At 33.0% G+C, this 26,189-nt stretch overlaps 1 protein-coding gene across 3 annotated transcripts in view; it reads right to left on the bottom strand.

Annotated features, from left to right (window-relative positions):
* The window catches only part of ADGRL2 (adhesion G protein-coupled receptor L2), a 486,253-nt gene that overhangs the window by 118,281 nt on the left and 341,783 nt on the right, over positions 1-26,189 (bottom strand). For all 3 annotated transcript variants that reach the window (XM_054566900.1, XM_054566899.1, XM_054566901.1), the window contains one exon: positions 23,154-23,326. In XM_054566900.1, coding sequence (XP_054422875.1) covers positions 23,154-23,226 — 73 coding nt within the window. In that variant the 5' untranslated portion in view covers positions 23,227-23,326. The remainder of the gene's footprint in view (positions 1-23,153; positions 23,327-26,189) is intronic.

Genomic DNA, 26,189 nt, shown 5'->3' with positions numbered 1-26,189 from the left:
TGAGGGCAGCATCATGTTCTGCAAACTATGGGAGCGCTGGGGGAAGGGAGTGAAGGAAAGGCAGTTGTAAACATGGCTTTGGATGATTATTTTCAATTTCTAGAAGAGGATCCTTTCTGGGACCATCATCTAAAGCCAAGACTCTTTAGGCACTAAGCAATACTTACCAGACAACACAGACATGTTACGACCAAGCAACCTGCGTCCCAACCAATGGTTACTGTGGTTTGGGAACCTCAAAAGCTTGGAATACAATATAAAGACCAACATGAACTCTCCGTTGCCTACTCTCAGCTCGCACTCCTACACAGAGTAAAAATCAATAGTGTGGGAACCACACAAACTGATTTCTAATTTATGTTCCGACACCAGCTAGCTCCAGCTATTTATCACAAAGAAATCATCTAAATTCCCTCCACTGTTAAACCTCCATAAAATGAAGAGTGTTTTGCCTATGTAAAATCTACACAGAATGTGGTCTGTAAGAAAGTATAAACATAATACTAAAAATCATATTCACATCCTTCCATTGTCTGCTATTTTTCTTTGTGATTTAGAAACCAGCATAGTTTTTATGTTATTTGGTTTCATGAGCAATTTTTTTTCTCAGTCAAGGTCTGGCAATTTCTTTTTCTTTATACAATACTGTGAATAGGGATCATTTATTTATTCATTCTCCAACAAATGCTTTTTTAGTATCTGCATATGTCATATACTGTTCTAGTTGCATGGCAGACATTGGTAGATGTAAAAAAATGATAGGTGAACTTACTTGGTCAAATATAAGGGGTATGAAAAACTAAATATTTCTCTTCTTTCTCTGGAATTTATAAAAAGTAAATCCAGCCTGCTCACCCCACCCCCCAAAAGGCTTACTATTCACATTCCATCAATATACAATCACCTGCTGGGAAACTCACTAATTCATTGATCTATTGAGCATTCATCAAATATTTATTCATTTAAAAATATTAGATGTGCCTTGCATGTTCCTGTGGTCCGGGAATACATGCTAGCAAGAGACATGGTTCCCATCACAAAGAACTCCTGAAGTCCGGGGCAAGATAGAAAAAACTGGATAGGGACTACTAGAGAAAGTTCAAAAATTAGTGGTAATAAATTAAAAGGAACACATTAATTGCTAAAAGGTGCTGCTGGATCATGATGGATCAGTTGATTTTTTTTCTTGGTGAAATTACTAATAGAAATAATGTAAAAACAATATGGTTAATCTATTTTTTTAAAAAAGTATCTACTTTTCAAAACTTAGAAACTACTTTCTGTCATCCATCTTAGCCTCCCTTAAGTCCTTGATAAATAACATAATATGAATCCACATTATTTTCCTTTCTCTTAATTTATAACACCTGCTAGTTTTAATTTTAGAAAGTGAAATAAAATCCAGGATAAATATAATATTCTTTTTTTCATAAATTACCTTCTATATTCTATGATGACAAAAGTATTTAAGACTGATGCTAAGTAAAGCAAAAAGACTAGTCTAAATTCTTATACACAAAATAACTCACAATGGAAAATTCAAGATCTAAACATAGCACATTCATGTATTTGTTAATTAAAAACAATATCAAATGCTAAGACATTTTAGAAGTGATACTGACAGAATCAATAAACTTCTCTAGATATAACACTGCATAGCAACACCTTTAATCAAGCATGTGAAACCTGCCATGACATTCTGACGTCTCTTATCAAGTGGTAGCTGAGTTCCTTAAACTCACTTAATATTATTGAAAAAAATAAAATCTTTGCAAAATTAGTTATGACAAATAAAATACTTTGATACTTTATCATTCTATTAAAATGTCAGTGAAATGTGCACATTTTCTAAAATTAATGAGGATATGTAATGAAAATGACAAGCAACTGGAAGATAATCATATACTTAGTAACAATCACCTATCACATGCTGAAAGTCGTATAATAAGGCAAAATTAAAAATAACAGTAAAAAGTACAATAAAACAAGCAGATTTTTAAAGTTACAAATAAATAGTACACGACTTTATGTCACATTTAGAGTCAGCATAGACACTGGTCTCTTTCCGATCTAATTTCTTAATTTTTAAGATGAAGAAACTGGACCAGAAAAATTAACTAATTAGACCAAGATCCAAAATCTTGGATTCCTAGATTTTCTTTTTTATTCAAAGTACCTCTTGTGTCAAGCTACCATAAGAAATTTTCCGAGTTACCACGGGACCTAAGTTACTAAAACTATACAGTAATACATGATTATAATACTTGCTAGAGATAGTGCACATTTAATACCTCAGTGCATAAACAAAAAAATTAAAGTAATACCATGTTATTTTCTATTTAAAACACAGAAAGCCAAACAAGAATTTCTATAATTAAAGAAAAATCACTTTGATGTTCCAAAAAATGTTACTTTCTGGATTTCAGAATTTCAAGTACTGTATTATTTTCTTTCTAATTTTCTATACTAGTTGCTTAGAATTCAATAGTCATTAAAATACTTCTACATTTTTAAAAAGCCTCACACAGTATCATATTCTAAATGACAAAAAGAGTATAAATCAAATAATGTTAAAAGTTTTGTTTTGAGATCATTTTACACTTAGACTTTCTAATCATACAAAGGTAAAAGAATGAAATATTACAAAAATACTCAAAAACAACAGAAACAAAACTAATACTGTGGAACTGATATAATTTAAACACACTATCTTTTCATAAAAATAAAATACATTTACGCAATCATGTCAAATTAAAGTGACACAAGCATTTTAAAAATAATTTGATTCTCATTATTAAAGTATTATAAAAGTTCAGTCACTGTATTTTACTTTACTATCTTAAATGGTGTCCATTATTTACAACCGTATTGGTAGCATCTCCTCAGTCCTTACTATCAAAATTTGAGTGTTCAAACACAATTATTTAAATAAACTCTGGACAATTATTTCATTGAGGAATATCTCAAAACTGGTTTCAGTCAACATTTTCACACATGTAGAAAAATACATTGTTATACATTATATGACTACAATCTCTATGGAAAGTTAAAATACAGACTCCATAGCACGTTAAATATAAGCCATATCCAATAAAAACAGGTAAGTAGGCACTCAGTTACAAACAGCACTCATCCTTCACATTACTTGTGGGGGCGGGGGGGGTGTTAAATGTGTCCACATCTTAATTTCATATGTTTTTGTTTTATAAATTTTTTTCAGGTCTTTGTACACTTGCTATCATTTTAAAGGGTACAAAAATTTCTCTAGCCTTTATCTAAGTAACCATCCCTAATTCCGATAATGTAAGACATAACACTAAGGCAAATATGGACCCTGTTGCTGTCTAAAGGGTCACGGCTGTGTTACCCTTGGAAAGTCAGCCAAGACTAAGGAATACACTGTCTTACATCTTAGCTCTAAGTATTTTTATAATACATGTGTTCCTGCCTTAAGGGGAACTTTATGAAAATTGTTAAAATGAGGTTCTTTCTTCTTAGTTTTAGTTCTTCATCCTAACCACACACAAAAAAAAAAATGTTTCACATAGTAAGAGCTCAATATGCATAGCCTTTGCTAGATGAAATAATAAATGATTCTATGAATAAATTAAGTAAAGGAGTGGCTCAATGGTATTAGGTGCATGTCCTGTTGCTAGGTCTGTCTTTCTCCATTCCTAAGTGCCATTAAAGAATTTCAAAGTTTCGCCATGTGGCCTCATTTTAAACAACACTGCTATCACCCCAGGAAAATAACAGTGAGTTTCAGTGGCTAAGAAGAACTGCTTATTCCTCAGAGTTAACCATGCTCTCTGATTTCTAGTCTGAGCTCTGTAGGTCCAAATGAAGTCGTCTTTACTTTTACATTTCTTTATTTTGCTATTCCAAAATATTAATTTTATTTCTCTTCTGAGATGAAATGTTTTACTATTCCCATACATTATCAAGGGCCAGACTCAAAATATTAATAATAGTAAAGATTTAAATGACAGCAATGAGAATAAAAGAGATTAACTGCTATATAAACAAGAAAAATTCTTCTCACTAGTCCATATATTGTTAGATCAATAGTGTATATAAACAATGATATTCCATATAAAAAATGTCAGAAAATAGTTCTTGCCTTCATCTTCCACTTTCTCAATAAGCTTTCTGGTATCAAACAGACCCAGCCAAAGCATGTATGGTGGGTGTACATGAACCCCTTTTAAAAGCCATTTCCTTTTCTCACATGTGAATTGCTTCAATTATGGAAGAAGGGTAAATCTTAAGTACCACACTAGAAACATGTATATCTAGAAACATTCTGACACCAAAAAGTACAATGGATTTTCATTACTGCATAAATTAAAGAGCATCAAGAATGTTGTATCGGTCATGAGGATGAATGAACCTCATTTTTGCATTTATATTGATTTAACGTGCCTAAGTTTCTTTTCTCAGGTACAAAATTAAGAAAATAATATAAACCCCACAGACCTGCTCAGATATACCCAGGTCAGTGACTAGAAAGAACTAAACAGAGAGTCCTTTATCTTGTATGGGTCCAACAAAATGCAACCACTGTTTTTAGATTTAAATTAAAAGCTCAAATTAGGGATGGGTATACAGTAATTTCTGTATATCTAAAATAAAAGCTTTCCAAACTTTACTCACGTTTATTATTTAGTGATTAAAACAAGCCTCATGGTACAGTTTTAGTAAGGCCATATGGAGTATGAACGTTAAAGATCTAATTCTTAAGATTTAAAAAAAAAATTCTGTAAGTCTAACCCACTGACAAGGTTGTCTAAGTCTGAGGTTACAATAAATAATTATGTTTTTAGTAATAGTAACTTCACTAAACTGACCACATAAATTATCCATCACATCCATTTTTTTTTATATTTCTCATCTTGGAGAATGCATGTACATTGACTCCCCACATTCATGACTCACCAGGCTTAGATATAAATTGCCTATTCTGCCAGCACTGAGATCATTCTAGCTGAAAACTGCCTATAGGCACTGCTGAGGGGGCAAAGCCAATCTGACTATTAGACATCAGCAATCGAACACAACTGACTGTAAAAACCAGATTATGATCATGGCAGTTTATGATCGATCATAAGAGCAATGTATGATGTGACTTCAACAAAAATAGGAGTACGGCCCCTGAGTTTCTCTCTCTAGTATCTGAACTGGGAAGCATGGAGCAATTCCAGAAATAGAGCAGGAATGAAGCTAACAGAGTGGAACAAGGTGGAATACACTGGTAGTCATCCTCAGATGACACTGTGAAGGAGGAGAAACTCTGAGTAAAGCAAGGGGGGGAAAGATTAAAGAAAAGACAGAGAAAAGGGAAAGAAAAGCCAATTTGTTTCCTGGCAAAAAGAAGGTAGGAGCCCACGGCAAGCAGCATACAGATTCCCAGAAACTCGTGTCATTCCAGATATTGGATCCGTGCTGATATGACCAGTTTCCTTTCATCTTCCAAATTCCATGAAGCACAAGCCAGTCAGTATGACTGTTTCTGAGTCCTGGTAGAGTCCAGTTTGTTTTATTCCTGAACATCCATCATTCACCAATCAACTTCAAAAATCATTCATTTCCTCATCAGTGATTTACCAAATTCCATCAATACTACTTCTGAAATCACATCCATTCATTCATTTTTATGTAATCTCACTGCAATTTTTTTCCAGTCTCATTCTTTCTCACCTAGATTACTTCAATAGTCTCATGTAAGAAAAAGGATAGAAAATGGCAAACCACAGAATGAATTCAGCTCACAGTATGTTTCATTTGCCCCCTCAGTATCTGAATATGTATTTTAAATTAGTTGTCAACATTTCAAAATATGGAGATATAACATTCAAAATCAATTTCTGACTTTTCTTGGAGGAAACTGAAAAATGCACATTGACCAAGATCAAAATACTGACAAATGACACAAATACTCAGATACTCAGATACAAATATCTGAGTAGCATACTCCACTTTACATAGGCATGCATTTTCCAGTTTTGTTTCATTTCTTTATACTTTGTATGCTTTATTTTTTATGTTAATTGCTTGCTCTCATAGGAACTTGTTCAATGTTCTCTCTGCTTTCAACAGTAGGCCCCATCAACTCAAAGAAATACTTTAGAATAAAAATCTATAATCACCTTTGAAATTATTCAATTATTATTCAATGATTATCACCTCCATGATAAAATTCTAAATGTTTCACATGAGCTGGCTCATATTCTTTAACCTACGCCATCTCTTGTCACTCCTCACCTTGCATCGCTTGCAATTCACATTTTTTAGTGGCAACGTTTTTGCACACTCAGGTATCCAACATTTTGGCGTCTCTGCATCACACTGGAAGACAAGTTGTCTTGAGCCACACATTAAAATGCATTGTGACACATACTCACACAAAAAATCTCTTAATATTTTAATTAAATTTACGATTTTGTGTTGGGCCATATTCACAGTCATCCTGGGCTGCATGTGGCCCACAGGCTGCAGATTGGACACCCTGCTAGTCCTCCTAGAATACCTCATTCTTCCTTAGCTGGCCAATTCCTACCCATTCAGGTACCTCTAACCAGAAAGCCTTCCTTCGCAAACCCACTTCAGCTGGATGTACCACTTACACAGCTCTAATTCCCTTGTAGGTATCATAGGTACCAAAATTACTGTAAAGTTCATGCTTAGCACATAGCACAGTCCTAACAAACTAGATGAGTTCAATAATTACTGATGATTAAATAATTATTTAAGCATCGGCATCAACAGTTCTAAAAAGCAGGCATTTCCCCAATTTTACAGTAAGTAAATGCAACTCTAGCTAAATAATTCACACAAGTTCATATAACTGCTAAGTAAGAGTCAGAATCTAAAGCAGTGAACTTTAGACCAAAACTTGTAACCCCTGAATATCCCTTTCTCGCTCTCATGGGAAATTTTGGTATAAATGTAATTTCACTACAAGCTATGTAAGTAAAAGAAAACAGAGACCAAGTCAATACAAAAGATAATAATGTCTAATCCTAAATCAAAGTTGACAGGATAAATCCTGTGAAATGTTCAGCAGTATCACTGAAATGTGACTGGCTGTCAAAATGCCATGACAACTTTCACAGTCCTAGGCAAGCTAGACAAAACTCCATAAAATCTTCACATTTTTTAGCACTTAGCTCTTCATTGTCTTACCATAATGGAAAAATTATTAGAAAAAAGAAAACAGAAAATCAGTCTACTACAGAAAATGTAGTAAGAAAACTCAATGCCCACAGGATAGGCAAAAGATAGATCATAAACTCTTTATGAAAAATGTTTATGACAGTCAAGAAAACATAATTAACAGGGCTAATCAAAGAACAATTCAGATTCAAGTTATTAAATTTCAAGAAAAATAACACCATTATAAATGCTTCAAGCACAAATTAATTTGAGCAGTGCTTAAAAGCAGCTTGTGACATAAGTTCGAATAGAATAAAAAATTCTAAATTTTAATTTGTTTTCAAACATCACAAGTAGTTCTTTTACAAAATGACAGAAAAAAATACAATTATATTACATAGTAGTAAATATTTTCGGTAAGTTCAAAAGGCCTAAAGAACTAAACAAAGAAAAAACTATCTTTAATATTATTTTAACACTTGATTAGCTTTCATTTTTACGATCTTTGAAAACTTCACCGCTGATCCACATGGGCTGCATACCAGTTTTTCAAAGAGATTCAAACATAAGCCTAATTAAATGTTCCTACTTTCTTAAAAACACCAACCCCCACTTTTTTCCCTCACTAGTATCTCAGAGCCAACAAAATACTGACAAATGTTGTTTCAGTATATTTGATAGTAAAATCCTTGAGGACACTGATCTTTTTCATACAGATGGATACAGATGTTTTCAGTGATCTGTATGGGATCTTCTTGCCACATAAGCACCTGCAGTGTTGCATTGTCCTGCTAGGCATTCCTAAAACACCTGGGCAAGCTGAATACTAAAAAACTAGACATCAGATGACATGAGGGATAATTAACAAATAAAACTACTCCTGGCACTTTCTCAACATTAGAGCAGAACCAAGCTCCAAGCCAGCACCTGGTGAAGGGAACTGCTCTGCTAGATGTGATAATTCCAATTTACACATTCAGCACAACATTCTGTCTGCCTGTCAATTTGAAACAGTTTCCTATTCAGTGATAACAGATACCCCAAAAGAATGCAGTGCTGAAATGCTGACATGAATTTTTTATGCACCAACTAGCCCCTCTCTCCTCTGGGCCAAATGCATCTGCCTTCTTCACTCTTGGAATGGACTTACAGTTGGGTCCTTTTTTCAACTATACCAACAAAATGAAAATGGAGATTCAGAGAAAACTTTAAATATCAGATTCTCATGCAAATTAAAGACCAATAAAATTTTCTTAAGCACAGTAAGAAAAAATTAATGAAGTTATAAAAAAATTCAGTGTCAGCTGATCTTAATTTATATATGCAGCACTCCTCAGCTGCCAAAACCAGAAACATACATATGTCTCCTAAACATAGAATTCGCTAATTTTTTTTTCTAAACTGACAGAAAGAGAGCAAGATAAAGCAAGAAAGAGAGGGATAACCACACAAACTTTAACCTAAAGCTATGCCAGTTTATTATCCAGTAATTTTATATGATCATATTACAAAGAATTATATAAAAGCAATTAAGTCTAATGCTATATTGGTGACATTATAAATTTTCTTATATTTTATTTACTTATTCCCTTCATATTTAAATGAGAAATATATAAACCATACTTGTAAAGTATTACTGTTTGTTATTTTTCCATATGTACACAAGATTATATTTATACACACCTCTCCCTATAATAAACTATGCTCTTTCCTTCCAGGGAGTCAATTGGATGGCAATTTGTTTGTGCTAATAACACAGCCATGACTCAACCATTTCTGGAACTCTCCTCTACTGTGCTCTATGAAACGGCGACACATTCTTTTCAATCATTTTCAGTGATGCCAAACTGCATTTCAAGAATGGACTGACTTGCTAAAATAAATATACATCATCCAGGAATGAAGCTGATAAAATAATGCTTCAATATGAGACATCATCATTGTTATAAAATAATAGATGGTGATGGCCTATGAGATGTGGTGTTCAGGAACTGGCACTTCTGAAACCTCAAATCAATGATGAGTATGTCATGGAAAACAATTATTTTTTTTAAATGCATCATTCCAAGTCAAATTCATTTGTCTTCAAAATTAGTGAGTACAGGTTCCCCCCACTATCTGAAAGTAGGGCATTCCTCAGAAACTTTTCATAAGCCAAAATGGCATAAATCGAAGAAGCAATTATCATTTATTTGGAACAGTTTTTGAGTGCTCCGAGGTCCAAAACTCAATGCATGCAGTGTCTTTATTTTGTTCACCATGATCAAAACATTTAATTATGTCCAGGTTTAGATTAAGCTTAATATCCTTAGCAAGCTCTCTTAGTCTTTTCTGATGTCTTAGAACACATCTTACTAATGGATACACAAAATAGATCAAGATGGAAGTACAGAAGTTCACAGACATAGTTCAAAGCTCCTGTGACCCTGATGCTGAGTGCAGTTCCCAGGACGGAGCTTGGCAAGGCCTCTCTCCCTGCTCCAGGTATAAGTTTGCCCCTAATAATGGCTTGCTGCAAAAGTAAAGCGGAGTGCCTTTTTTTGCATTTTGCCTTTTTTGTGTGTGAAAGTGAAAATCCTCTTCGAATTTTTTCAGTTAGTGAAAACAAGTACTAAGATAGGTCTTTTGAAAAAGCAAAGTGATATAACAAGAACTTTCTAGCAGTGGGGGATACCTACATAAAAATATTTCCTCTAGTTTCACTTTGCATTTACTTCAATTTCTAACTATACAAAGTTAAATATAGAATTTGTCAATGTTTTTCTAAAAGAGAGGGACACAGCATGTTAAACCAGTAACTATTTGCAAATGTTATTTAAACAGAATAAGAATTGTGACTGCCAGGGTGCGTGTATATAGATATGCACACACATGTACATACATAAATATATGTGCATACACACACATAATTAAAAGACATATTAATGAAGATTCCCCAGCAAAGTCATCAGTTTTAGCATTATAAGCTATAAACATTTTAATATTAATAATCTTTAAACCATATTAACCAAAAGAGTAATGTAGTTTCAAATGTAACATGTCTATATATAATGCCATTATCATAAAACATCATTATCTATATGAGAATAAAATTTCCTCCTTCTTATATCTAAGCTACAATCAGAGAGTTTTCTAGTTATTAAAAAAAGAAATTCATGCAAATTTTCTAAATGATTGTAGATATTCATTACTATTATTTTTAAACTGGTGTCTTCATAATTGGTTATCTTCTAAAACAATTTCTCAAAGCATAGAAAGCTAATGGCACCATCAACTCAGTTTATTACTGGATTTGAAAAAGGAAGCTCAATTTAGGGACTAAAAGTCAACATTAGCTGACTTAGTTATTGTAGGCTATCACTAACCAGAAAATTTAAAAAACTATCAAACTCATTTAAGAACTGGGTTGTAGTCAATAACTAGGGTTTGCTACCTGTAAGTCTTGAAGTATGCTTAAAGTACACTCAGCTGGTAATCCCAAAGACACCATTCTTGCAAGCTGCATACTTCTCATACAGAGACACTGTTTTGATGTTCACAAACTCACCATATTGTTTTTAGGTGATCATATTTTTTTAAAATATTGCTTTGGTGCTAAACACTTCTTGAATGCACTTCTCAATTAACTGAAGTATTTTCCTGAGTGCCAAAGCACTATAAAAATACAGAAATAAGTAGAAAATTATCCCTGACCTGAAGGAATCCACTAAAACATATAAATGAGGTATAAGGGGTGAGCTCTCCTCAAAAAAAAAGTGTTACATGAACAAAGAAAAGTACCTATAAACTGTTCTGTCCATTATGGTAGCCACTTGTGGCTACTCAGACTTAAATTAATTAACATTAAATAAAACAATGTACTTTCTCAGTCTCATTCCCCGTAGTGACTTAACTCTACTGGACTGTGTTACTATACAAATTCAGAGGATTTCTGTTTATATGGGAAAAAGCCTCCTAAAGGTACAAGCTTTTGAAAAGTATCCCAAAAAACAAATAAAACTGTGTAGGTGGAAGGGTGGACCTCTTAGCATTATTTTAAAGGAACAATTAGTAACATAGTTTGGCTGGAGTTATGGGAGGAAAACCCCACTTCAAAGTCAAATTTGGGGGCCTTAAATATATAGATTTTTATCTAGTGAACTGCTCAAATAACTGACAAGGTTAAAGGAAATAATGCATATATAGTTATAAAAAAATGACTAACAACATAAGAGATGTTCAAGAATTGAGAGGTGGGGCCAAGGAGGAGAAAAGAGGGAAAGGATGAAGGAAGAGACAACACAGGGGTGCTGAGAAGATACGACAACAGAGCTGCTGGCTCTTAACTTTGTTCACTAACGGAGAATATTACTGAATGAGACCCCAGTGAAATGTATGGTTGAGTCTCAAAATGGTCTATTAATGCCAGCAAGTGCCTTTTTAAAAAACCATTTTGTCCCTATACATAGATTAGTAAGGAACCAAAGTAGCATTTATTACTAAGAGTCATAAAGTCAGTTTCAGTCTGGTAAAGGTGTTCAAAATTACTGTGGGCTCTTAGAAGAAAGAATATTTAGGAAGGGCCAGTTAAATATTGCATTGTCTACTGACTGTAGCACAATGTCAACCACATCATGTGTCCTTGCACTTCTTGGTATATAACATTTCAAATCTACAAATTAGTCTCCAATTTGTGTTAACTAATGCCTTCCAAAATGCAAAAAAGGTGCTAGTCATTCAAGTTACGTGTATTTCTCCTCTAAATCTATGCATCTGAAGTGGTCAAATTACATGTTAAGGACCATATGAAGTGATTATTATTTAGGAAGGTTTCCACTGTGACAAATATCTTTATTGTTTTACTACTTTATTAAAAAAAGGAATCTTAACATACATTATATATATGTATATATACGCACAGTATATATAGAGACAGAGATGTATGTATTAATAGTATCACAATAAAGACAATCTTCCCCAAAACCAAAATATTATTTTAAATTATACTTATTTTAATTTTTTAAACAAAGTTCTGGAAATACTTGTTTGGATCTTGTCAGAAGGGTTTCAATTTTACATCATTACGTTTTAACTTGCCTAATCAGTTGAACAGAAGTACTTTATGTAAAATGATTCTTTTAGTTGCCTTAGCTACAAATCCCTGCAGGATACTATAATTGAAATCTACTCACGTAGGTTAGGAATAATTAGGGCCCCAAATTAAGCCAAACACAAAGTTAATTCAAATAGTCAGCTGCTGTCATTTAAATGGTTACGGAGTTTTATTGTTGCTTAACATTTCTGAATGCTTTTAAATGTACTTTGTTCTTCTCATCTGTATTTAGTATTTTAGTATAATAGAGATGAGATCAAAAAAACAAAGATTCATCAGCCTTTAGACTGGAGTCACACCTATATTCAGTTTTGTCACTAAAGGTTTTTCCACTCAATCTCTGCTCTCAGTCAATTAACAACAGGGTTAAAAGAATGGAATGACAGCTCTCAAAGGCAAGCTTTCTGGTAAATAAAGCAGGATCACAGAATCCACAGTGAGTGCCATTAATGCGACAAAAGTAAAAGCTTTTAAAAGCTAACAGGGATAGCCTCTATTTGCTTAAACTCTAAAAACAAAGCGAAGGATTAAAGGAGCTTCCTGTTTTAAGCAAACAAAAGGGAAAAAGATAGTATCTAAAGCCCATACCTGAAAAAGGGGATATGAAAGCATGCCTTTAACTATTTTAATGATTAATGCTAATGAGCATGAGCTAATAACCTAAATATAGTAAAAACTAAAAGTATTGTTGTAATATTTTAATTTTTCAGTGTACTGATAGTTAATCATTCTGAGTAACTGTACTTTCAAAGAGACACTGTGATTTTAAAAAAAAATATATGTCTATTGCTGTATAATTTCTGGACATTTGAAAGTTTCAGGGAGTTACCAAGATTGTTCCGTATTCTAAAATAAAGTCAAAAGTTTTCAATTTGGAATGTAATGATATTAAAAACTTTGAAAAAATGATCTTTTTCAGTCATCACCATTAAACAATGTTAAGCAATGTATTTTAAAGTATATCTTAAATATTCTTGCACAACAACCTGATGAAGTAAGAAAATATACCGACGACCTAAGGCTAAGGATTCAGTTCTACAGAAAGAAAAATGGAGTGGCAGTAAGTAGAGCTGGACAGAGGCAATCTTTGCAAGCCTTAGTTTCTTGATCTGTAAACTGAAAACGTCTACATAGCTAACTAATCTCCAGGTAGTGATTCTCAGTATAAAATTCTGCAGGTCTATCAAAAAATAAAAACAATGAATATTTTGGCCTCTAAGATACCTATGTAGTATTCTCTTTACTTAAAATTTTCTACTCACTTTATGTTTGGCTTTAAAAGCTGAAGAATCTATGAACTTCATAAAGAAGTATAATTTGTGTTTGTATTATCATAAAACTAAAATCATATCAGTAACTTATCTTCATTTCTGATAGGAAAATTAAAAGCAGATCTGATGTCTATTACTAAAAATAAATAAAATCTTTGGTTAAATATAATAATACAAAGCAGAAAAATTACTAGATGACCTTAAGCAATTAAAGTATCTTTAAACTCTTTTAGATAATCAGTTTACATCTGAGTAGTCCTATCCTCTACCCTTTTATGGTTCCATCATGTCAGAACATTAATACTGAAGTGAAAATGACAGTAATTCTTAAGTTTTTTAAATACGTTGACTTTGAAAAATTAATAAATACAAACTTTTTCTATATGGGTTAAGACAAACAAAATATACATTTTGCATTACATAACTATAATTTTTCTTTAAGAATTAAAAATATTTTTAATAAAATGCTATTAAAAATTACATTTTCACATAACAGAATAAAGTAGGACAGATCAATGGGGAATAGAGGAAAATATCAGGGAGAAAGGGCAGGGCTGCACTGTTGCTCAGGAATTTTTCAAAACATCAGATAAAAGGTCAGTAAGAAGCATATAAATTAGGATTAAAAGTATAACAAAACAAAAATGTTCATAAAGTTTCATGATAGCTTAGTTCCTTTTTAAAATAAATTATAAACCTGAAAGTGATGTTAGTTCTACATTTCAACTGTGTTAAGGTTAGAAACAAACCTCGATCTGCAATGGTAGAAATCATTACTGTCATGCAAAATCTAATTTCCTAAGTATTTTAATAACCCAAACTCTTTTATATAGGTGTCCTCTTACACACCAGCAACCTCAGCATCACCTGGGAGCTTATTAGAAGTACAGACTCTCGAGGCCCATCCCAGATCGCTGAATCAAAAACTACATTTTAACAAGATTCCCAAGTGCATTGCATGTGCATTAAATTTTAAGGAGCACTGTTCTAGATAATTAAGATTAAAAACATCCAGTACGACCTCCGTTAAATTTGTTCTTCTCCTGTACACATCTCTTCCTGAATCTCCCCCTCCAAATATCATAATATCCATTCTCTTTGCATATATAAGACTTCTCCTTGCACTGGATCCCATTTCTTTTCTTTCTGTCTGGAAACAAATTCAGGTGTCCGACATTTCTACTACAACCAACCCAAAAAGAAAACTATAAAAAGTACTTTCCTTCAACAACAAAATACACTTAAACCTACACCACCTGTGTCCTTCACTTGACTTACTCACTTTTGCATCACCTGCCACCATCACCTCATCACAGCATTCTGCCATATAAAAGTGAGTCTTTCAAAATCCAACAGATAGCTCTCTCCTCATTGCCACCAGCAAGGCCCCCGTTCATCCTTGCTATTGTGTCTGACTAAGGTTTATGAAGTCCCTGGCTCTTATTAACATATTACCTCTCATCAAGACCTGAATTTAATATTAAGCATATCTACTACCTGACAGATTTACTACAAAGAGAGAAAGATGAATAATAAGGGGAAGGGGAGAGAAAACTAATGATTGCTACACACACTCAACACACGCCAATTAGATACAAAGCAATAGTAAAAAGCACTCTGTAAATAACCAGCAAAATTAATATTACCTAATCTTTTTCAAATTAAACCTGTATACAAAACTAAACTCTGCTTTATCTGAATCCCTCTATTTTTCTCAGAAAATTTTTGTGTCTGCAAAAAAATTACCCCTTAAAAATAAACTTTATTAAATAGAATAGATGCAAAAAGAAATCATTTTAGTAGAAAAGAACACTAATAGTGATATCAGAACAGTGACATTTTCATCCATTGTTCATTCTATGCATATAGGTATGAATTGTGTTCATGTCTCTTTATTTTTTAAACTACTGTCCATTATCCACTTTTGAGCATATCCGAACTTCATCTACGTTGTTAGTTAAAATTTGATTCATATCCAATGATTTAATATTAATCCACTTCATTTTAAATTAACTGAGACCTTGACTCTCACCTGTAAACAAAGTTAATTCACAATAGATGAAAAACATAAATAAAAACATTTAAGAACTACAGGAAAATATAACTGAATAAGTGAACATTTAATCTCAAGACATAGATTTTTAAATTAAGTAAATGATTGGTAACTTAAATCTGTGATTTGTGACTTTACAAAATCCTCTCTTCTATTTGAAATTTTCATTATACAATTAAGCAACATGAATTAAGTGAAAAGGCAAATACATTTTTCATAATAAAAATGACCTAAGGATATCATTAAAGAGTTTTTTTAAAAAGCTGTAACAACATAAACAAAAACTGGTGAAGGTAGTTAACAAAAAAACATCAAAATTACAATTGGCCATTAAATAAACCCAAAAATTGTTTTTGTCCAAGTTACAAATTTAATTTATAATCAGACCCCCACTTCACATATGAAAGTGTAATCCTTTTAAAAATTTTAAGTCAATGCTTGTAAAGTGTGTAGATTGGTACTTTCACACACTAGCAATCAAAATGATCATTGATATAACTCTTCAGAAAAACCAGTTGAATCCATCCATGTGCCCGATATAATTAATCAGAATTCCAGAATTCTAGTCTCAGGAAATAACCAGATAAAAAGGGGAAGATTTATAACATATTTATTTTACATATACTTGAATGAAATTACCTAAGTTCAAATGGCCAAAAAGTAGAAGATCAAATCATTTTTTGACATGTACATGATAAATTACAACACAGCTATTAAAATCCATTGTCTATGTATATAATGGCATAATACTAGCTATGATAATATAGTGAAAAATCAGAATATACAAACATATCAAGATGAAAAACCTAACTCTGTTTTATACATCATAACTGTATTTTATCCATAATACCAAGTGTGTGTGTTAGAAACAAAAAGGAAATGTGTCATGGTTATATCAAGGTCCTAGAATTATGAACAATTTAAAATTCTTACCTCAATTTTTCTTATTAATCTTCTCTTATGAGAATGTACTACATTCAATATTAAATAGCAGAAAAAAACTTTCAAGAAAAATAAGCCTTCAAAGCAAAAATAATGGCAGACATAAAAGTCAAACACAGTAGAGTCCCATGCTGATAAGGAGGGATTATAAATGTTTTTGCTTCCTGAAGCTCTGATATGGAATTCCCTTCTCAGCCTTACATTTTAGCCAAAAGATCCCAGGGCTGGGGCTAGGTATTCTCCTGGAATCACTTCTGTCAAGTTGACAAAAGGAGTTCAAGAACAGGGTTGAAAGATGTCATGAGATATTCACTAATCCACACTGATGTCTAATACATGTAGACTGCACGGCTGTCATATGTCATTCTCTGTCATGCTGAAGGTGAAAAGAAAATAAAGAGTACCATGGGGTACCAAGCATATGTTTCAGTAAGACACTCCCTAGTAATGTGGCAGATAAATCGGTTCTTCGAGACATACCAGTTCAACATTAATACTCAGATGTGCTCAATCATTTGTATTATCTTATTCTCTAATACCACAACCTAAATATATAGCTCACAGAAAAAGATAAAATGTGTATGAAGTCAAAAAATTAAGAGATTCATCAAAACTGAAAGCACTCAGTGAATATTTAACACAATTATCACTTAGCAAAATTAAAGTGTTTTATGTGCTTCCTGCGCTTTTAATTAAGTGGCCTTTATTATACTAGCGATTCTTTCAAAATACGACTGTGATAAATGCCAAATACAGATATAAAATCGGTATTTCAAAAATTTCCTCTCGTATGGACAAATTATTATCCTCTTTTAGCAAATTTTTTTCTCATAGTAACATATTTATTTATTAAACATTTGATTAGTCTTTTCTGTCAGAAAATAAAGGTTTGCAAAAATTTAACAGTCAAGCAATACAATGTTATTGAGGGCTACTGGGTGACTGTTGTATATGGCACAGTGGTTTATAACACCTTACCACCAATCATAGGTCTATTGATGAATCACAGAGATTGTGAATAAACAAACCTTTTCAAATGCTGAAAAGAAGCACAAGAGAATGAAAAAGAACAACGTGGGAAGAAAAATGTAAAGGAGAAAACTGACAATCAGGCACTTTAATCTTATATGAAATGTAGCAGATTTTGACACTGAATGTCGATAAATAAGATGGCCAAAGTATACCCCATATTAACCTTTTAAAAAAATGCTGGTGTATCCTATTTAGTGTTATTTTTTTTCAATTTGAGTCACATTCAGAACAAGCATACCTTGCTTTTGAATCCTGGTCTTAACACTACAAGGCAGCTGGCATTTACAAGATAAGCAATGTCATATAATTTATAAATGAAATTAATATTTATTTTTAAAACTGAATCTCGTATATACATCACAACCTATGCAGAAGAAAGCTGCTGCAATCAAATTACATTACACTCATATAATACAATAAGGAATATTTAAAGTGTCCTAACAAGCAATATAATTAGGTATTCTCGTAAGGAGTAAAATCACATTGGTCTGCACTAAAAATATAAAGAAAATCATTTTTTAAAAATACATTGGTTTAATCAAATGTTAATTTAAATAATTTGTGAATTTAAAAAATAGGGTTACATTTGCTACAAGCAAACACAGATATTCTGTGTATTTCCTATTAATTTAATGGGAGTTGTAACTTCCATTAAGTTTAATAGGAGTCATACAGCCAAAATCCCCATGCACCTTGCTGAAAATTTACCTCCTAGCTTTCGAATAATCAACTATACTGAAATGAACAAAAATAGTCAATTTTGCTAAACTGGGAAATCTAAAATCCCTACAGTAAGTTAATTCAGCATTATCATAGCAATAGCCATGTAGTTATTCCCAACAAGAAAAAGAACAAGGTTATCACAATGAAAAGAGACAAATTGGAAGCAAGGGTTTTGGGGTTCGAAAAATGTCACACTTCCCCTTAACAGGAAATATGTTCTGTTTTTTCCAATCTGGAGACAGTTTTCAATTTTGTTTTTTTTTTTTCTTTCTTAGTACACTGTCAGAAAATAATAACAAAATAATTCCTTTTTAAAGCCTAGAATTATACCCAAGGAGCTTCAAAAGAGTATAAAGAGCCAAATGAAAAAATCACAGATAGTAACTCCCCATACACACCTGGTTACAACCTCTGAATCACAATGAATTAAACCACATTCTTTCCAAAAAGAAATTTTTTTAAATTACTTTATATCACACCCATGCACCCCTAATACCTCACCTCATCCACCCACATTCATTCGTACAATACAACACTGCTTCCTAAGTGTGTTGCTGAGCAAAACCAGTGTCGCCCAGAAATTTGTCAGAAATGTAAATGCTTAGGCCCTACCCCAGACCTTCTAGGTGATTCCGCTGCTCCTACAGTTTGAGAACCACTGTCATAGTTTATTTCATATCCATGCTGTTTTCTCTCCATTGATTTTTTTTTTCCTCCACAATCATGTTCAGCACTCTCTTTAACTAGCTTATGCAGCTCCTATTGAGAGTAAGCTAAAGCATCATTACTTCTTGACATACATCCACACAACTCAAATACCTTTCACCTCAGTACCTCTGGAATAGCATCATGATGGCACTTAACACCTTGTTACTATGACTGTTTATCGTCCCCTCTCCATTGACTAAAACCATGACCCTGTTCCAAGATTTATGCTATTTATGTGATGGATATAGAACTTAAGCAACTTAAGCACATCACTGAACCCAAAAGAAAAAATAAAAAGATCCCTATGAAACACATGCCGACATACCGTGCATACTGAATGTGTGTGTAATATAAATCTTATACATTCATTGCATGTGTGTTAATAAAAGAATGATGGAAAAAAGATACATGAATATAGGTCTGAATTATTTTAATCTTTCTTAAGTTTAACACTGGAGAACAAACCTATTCCTCCCACTAAATTAAAGACCACTCTGAAGGAAATCTTTATATGCCAAAAAGTCTTTCTAATTCACATTTAACCCCTAGATCTACTTTTTCCCTGCCACACAAGTAGCAAAAAGACCTCACAACATTCTTTTTTAGTAAGATATCATTTACATAAAAGGCATTGTAAACTGTGCTTAAATAATTTAAAACTACATTAAAAACTAGGACAATACTATTTCTACAACTATGTTCTAAAATTGTCTTGATGTATATAAAATAAATATGTATAGCTCTATCTGGCATATCTGGCATTTATACCTGGAATAATATTTTGCTTTGAAATAAGGATGAGCAAAAATGAAATTTGAGTTAATTGACTAAAAATTTGACTAAAGAAATCCAATTACATCCATGCCGCATAAAAAATTTAACCTGAAATCCATATTACTAACTTTGCTGAAGAACTGCTATTATTTGTAACTTGTCACTTGAGCAAGCCTTCATATGTCTGACTTATACTTTCCAGGGCTCCATTATATACCATAATTTAATTCTCTAGGACACAAAAATTCAATTTACTTTCCTACTTACTGATGCACAATTCCACTGTGGGTTACTATGCTTACAGAAATCAGTCAAAAAAATCAAAACACACCAGTTTCTCAACAAAACTGATTTCTGAAGGCCTTGAGGTTAGTTCTCTAGAAATAAAATCAATTCTAAGAAAAACGTACAAAGTATTCTGAAGTTTAGTTTTTCATAATCATTTTTTATTTGGAAATTCTAAACATAATTTTCAAAAATACAGAGGGAGAATGGACTTGAAGAATAAGTAGAGCATTGTCCCTATTTTTCAAAAACAAGTAAATTTTAATGGGTAAGACTTGATTCTTAAATACTAACTGAAACAGAGGGCGAGATGAGCTAATATTAACAATTAGACCTTTATACATAAAACATAAAATGTTTAGTGATTTACTCGTATATATACACAAAACAATATTTATAATGTTCATCTGAACACAGAACACCTAAGTCCTTGCAAATGTACAAATTCACCTGTCATATGTATAGAAGTAATATAAATCCAAAATTACACTACACCTTTAAAATCGTATACTAAGGTAAAACACTACTATAAACAGGGAAAATGAAAACTCTAAAAAGGCAGGCATGGTTCACAGCTGAATGCAAAGGCTTGTATTGTTTTGCTGTTTAAACTAGATCAGTTACTATTACTTAAAAATCTATTATCTTTGTATTGCAAAGCCAGAAAACTGGCAAAATCAGGCTAAAATAAATGGCGCTCATGGTTCCCCACAGCAAACACTTTCCTGCCTGCTGCAGACCTCCAGTGGCCCGCAGCCTGCTTGGTCCCAACAGGTGTTTGAGGTTTCCATCCCTGCACACAAGACAAGGAGCTCAAGAGCAAAAACAGTGCCTTGTATATTTTTGAATCCTAAGTAACCTGGCTTGATTCAGTCGCTCACTCAGTAAAACGAGGAAGGAGGAGGAAACCACCCAGGAAAACTTGTCTGAGTTTACCTGTAAGGATCTAAGTACTGGTACAAAAAGTAACAATCATTTAATGGTTGAATCGTTAAATTCATTTTCTCTTTCCTGTGCTCTCATACATGACTTCGATTAATTTTCTCTATAGATGTTCACAGGGTATTATCTTCTATCTGGCATTATAGATACTATCATGTCATGTAAAACTTTTCTATGACAAAACCATGTGACGCTGGATCAACGTTCTAACAGCGTGCATTAGCTGTGTACACTCCCACAATGAGCAGTGTGTGTTTGTCCCAGGTTCTTTCTACCCGTAGGAGGGAAATGCTTCAAAAGCAATGCCCCCTGGCCTGATGCACCAAAAATGAAATTTCTCTTAACAGCAGATATGAATCCTGACCTGACAGGTGACACTTGAAATAAAACTGCAGTACCTCATGAAAAAGTCTCTTGTTTGCTATCACCCTGCTGAGTTAAGCTACTGTGCCAGCAAAGTGGTCTCTATCTTGATTGAAAAATTTTTCATTATGTGGACTAATGAGCCATTGGTCCACACCTGGAATCTTTCCTAAATGTATAAAATAATTCAAATATAACAGCAGGAATTCAGTTAGTTTCACCTCCACCCCCTCAAAAAACAGACATAAAATTATAGAATACACTCAAGATTTTTTTAACGATTCAAGCCAGAGATTCTTATTATTGAGCTCAGTTTCTGCTCATTGCTTATCATTACAGTAGTCTTCACTCAGACATATTACATTTTAATGTTAGATTTCATGTATCTTTCATTTCTGATGCAAACAGCAATATCTCCTGAAAACAAAATATTAACCTATTTGTAACTTCCATGCATGATTTAAATACAAGTGAACATTATTTACTTTCTGATTATAAAAATTTTGATTAAAAAATATTCCTAAATGTGTTTTTTATTTGAATTGTATTATTATGTGAACCTTTGAAAGTAGGAAATTTTGAAGGCAAGGAGAAATAATAAAACAATCTTGGAACAAACAATTCAAATGAAATTCTTTCGCCAAATTAAAATGTTAACATGTTGAAGCTTATTATGAAGACATTGGAATAATAAGCTTGCTTCTATCAAGTAGGCAACAGTATGCGTCTTTTTCTCCACCTATCACTTTATTAATAGGTATAAATGTGATCACTTAAAAATACATATGAGCCCTGGCTAGTGTGGCTCAGTGGATTGAGTGCCAGCCTGCAAACCAAAAGGTCGCTGGTTCAATTCCCAGTCAGGGCAGATGCCTGGGTTGCATGCCAGGTCCCCGGAGGGGGCGCACAAGAGGCATCACACGTTGATGTTTCTCTCCCTCTCTCCCTCCTTTCCCCTCTGTCTAAAAATAAATAAATAAAATCTTTAAGAAAATAAAAATACATATGAAGTCAACTATAACATTCTAAAACATTTTCTTCAAAAATATTTAATGAGGGCCAAAATTATCCATTATATTTTACATGTATTTATCAGAGACTTTGTATTCTTTACAGACTTTACAAGATTAATATATTTTCATGCTGAATACAACTACCACTATCAAGCAGCATCTTAGCTCCATATTAACTTCTGACCTGCTCTGTAAACAGCACCTGGAAGGGTTTTATTTTCACAAGGAAAAAACGTATCTACAGAAATAATGGATACCAGGAAATGCATATAGTAATTGATAGTGATGGTTCTGATTATTTCATTACAGCTCAAAAGTGTATATAATTCTTTAAAAATCAGATGAGTCATCAAAAAGATATAGGTAACATTAAAATGGAAGCACTATAAAAAATGTTTCCACAGGGTGTGTAAAATTTTATTTAGTAGTTTTAGAACTATGACCACACATAAGAAGGAGACAAATCTAAAGGCAAAGTGAAAGAATTACCATAAAATATGTGGCAATTTTACTAGAACAAATTTAGTCAATAAATGTGAAATACTAAACCAAAACAAAGCTTTCATTTATTTCTCTAAGGATCATTTACAATTATATTTAAAATTTTATATAAAACATAAACACACTTCTAGCACTTTCTATAATACATAGCTATGTAATGAAAATAATTCAATATTCATAAAATCATTTTAACACCTATTTCTAAAATAATAAAATAATACTCTCCAGTCACTTCTTTATAAATAAGGTTGCACAGTTTCAGTCTCCTGGATGTGAAAAATAAAATTTAAATTGCATCTTACCTTCTGTGTTCGGTAAGAAGCTGATTATAATGATAAACCACAGACTTCGCATTCTGCAACCAGAAGACACCATTATTGATCCCTTTAAATATTTTCTTTGTATTCCTTAATGAATCTAGTTATAAATGCCCAGCTTCATCGAACCCAACAGTCTGCATCATTGATCCTCATATCTGAAAAACAAACAAATCCATCATTTACTCTATGGTCCCGGTACATTACAAAAAATGCAAACATAATATTAACAATAACTTGCTTTCATTCCCTTCTTCCTTCCCTCTGAGTGTATATATTTTTAAACTATACATTTTGATTCTATATCCAATATGGAAGCTGCACCTATACGATGAATAGCTGAACCTCACATCTTAAAAATGATCAAAACCCAAAAAGCATGTATAGACAACATAGGACTTTACCTAACACTTAAATTCCTAATGATAAATTTTTCTTTGAAAAGATTAGAACATCATTCTAGAATAATTCATCTGCTGCTCTAGGCCAAATATTAGCCTTTTTATTAAATTACAGTAGACCGTTGAACAAGGTAGGTTTTAACTCTGAGATTCCACTTAGAATCCACAAAACCAGTACTGTTTTTGATTCACCATTGGGGGTCTGCAGATGCAAAGGGCCAACTGTATGCATTGTTCTACATCATTTTACATAGGAGACTTGAGCATCTGTGATTTTGGTATCCACATGGGATGGGATTAGGGGGTGACCTGGAACCAATCCCCAGAGATACCAAGGGAGAACTTTAACTTTTGCGGGGAGTCAAAAGTTACACACAATTTTTCTACTGCGTAGGTCTAACACCCCAACCTCCACAATGTTCAAGGGTCCCCTATACTAGCTTTAATACATGTTAACACTACAAACTTTTATAAATACATACACTGTTTTTGTTTGTTTCTAGTAATGGTAACAGCAACATTGTGTACAATTTTATCATGTTACCTTGCAAGATAGATATATAATGAGACTGTTTATTTGGCTACAGAAGGGTGCACAATTTTTTAACACATGGTTGTACTTTATATAATGACCACATTTCAAAAACTCCACATTTCCAAACATCACATAAACTGTTATTTCTCTGATTACTATTATTCATAGAGGAAGCAGTTTAATGAAGTCTCTTAACTACTTCATTGTAAAGATTTTCATATATTGGTTTTCCTTACAGCAAGGTATAACTTAGTAAGATCAACCCTACATCTTTGAGTAGATTGATCCAACCACTGAACCCAAATGAAAGCCCCAGAAAATGATTATTTTTACCCCCAAAGTTGCATCTCTATTAAAAAAAAATGGGAGAGGTGGTAAAAATATAAAACCCTGAGCCACGTTATAATTTTGACCAGCCCTTAAGGGTCCAACAAATACACCAAAAAAGAATGTAAAAAAATTAACCTGAAGCTACAGCTAGTGTTTAAATAAAAAGATCCATAAAATCACAGATTAAACTAGCAGGGTATTTCTACACTAAGAACTTTATTTTAGCATGCCTAAAGTTTAAGATGAAACTATTTCCCCATGTCTGCCTCTGCAACCATTAATCAGCTTTTTTTCCTTAGCTTTTTCTGAGATCTTTGAAGACAACTAGGTATCATAATGAGGAAAGCCAGAACTCATATTACCCAGCTCTAAGAACACCTCAGTTGCTTCTCTGTCCAAAGAAATAAAACAAAAACAAAGGAAAGGGTACATTTCCTTTTCTGGCTGCCAAAAGTATAAAAAAGAAGAATGATACATCAAAAATTAATGTGATAAAGACACATGGCACACAACCCTGAAGAACTGGCTAGCTCTCCCTATCCATTTTCACTCTGAGCTCCCAAAGACTATTAAAAAGACAAAACCCAAAAGTAAACCAGCAGTTTACAACTGCTGTGGCAAAGTCCCTGCCTTAAAACTGCAAGCTCTTTTACGGAAAGCGTAAAGAGAAGTAAGACAATTTCATGGCCTGTCACATCGAAAAGGCTCATCAATGAACAATTTCTTATACCCTATAGATTGTTCAATGATCTGATGAAGCAAGCAGAATAATTTTAATGTGTGAATGAGGTACATTCATTACTACCAGTAAAATTAAGTGAGCCTTTGGAATGTTCCTGATTCAAGCCAAGAGTTCTGACTGTCCAAGTTTTGGCTGTAATGAGTATTTTCATTTCAATGAACTAATGCACAGAGGCTGCTTGCCCACATGCACCACTCTTGAACACATTTCTACTTTCTTAGAGCAATCCAAGATCAGTCTGTCTGCAGTCATCTGCTCTTTGAAAGAGTCCTTGTTTGTGGGAAGAAGGGGAAGGAAGAAATCAGGGACTGATGACTGCCTTGTAGGAAACAGCTGCCAAGATAGGAAAGCCTCTGTTGGTGAGGGAAGAGGAGGAGGAAACCACACAACCAAGACTTTTTTTTTTTTTTTTTTTTTTTTTTTGTGGTCTTTGGCCAGGGCAGAGTATTACATGAACAGATTTTAACTATACTAAAATTTCAGTGTATTCTTAAAGTTTGAATATGAAACACAATTTTAAAAGTATGCTGTAGTCACTTATGAGACAGTATAAGATTGTTTTAACAAACAGAAACAACTTCTGGAATGTAATAAAATCATGGCTTCTCCTACACAATTAAAGCTGAAGTCTGTCCATCACTCTGTGCACTAAGTAAAAAGAATACCTAATTTATTTTTCTCATTCTACAACCTAATCAAATAAAGTTATTTCAAAAGCTCAAGTTTTAAGTGCAAGTTTGAAAACTAAGTCAAAAGACTTTACTGATGTGAGTCAAATTAAAAACTCTCCACTTTAAAATGTTAATGAAAACTGAAATACTTAGCAAACCACAATCAGCAAAGGACACAACGAATAAACAATGAAATACGGTGAAACTAATCCCAAGAAAACAGTGCTCCTAAATCAAACTCAAGCCAAAGGACATTCACAGGCATAGATGTAGGTAACACTCTCCCTTCTAACTGCAAATACCTGCAGAATGAAGTTCAGTGAAACCTTCTCACAACGCAAA

Source organism: Pteronotus mesoamericanus, unplaced genomic scaffold (genome assembly GCF_021234165.1).
Source record: "Pteronotus mesoamericanus isolate MK-2021 breed Mesoamerican mustached bat unplaced genomic scaffold, CSHL_Meso_final contig_181, whole genome shotgun sequence".
NCBI classification, from domain to species: domain Eukaryota; kingdom Metazoa; phylum Chordata; class Mammalia; order Chiroptera; family Mormoopidae; genus Pteronotus; species Pteronotus mesoamericanus.
The sequence above is the reverse complement of the archived record's forward strand: the minus strand, read 5'-3'. Positions and strand labels throughout refer to the sequence as shown.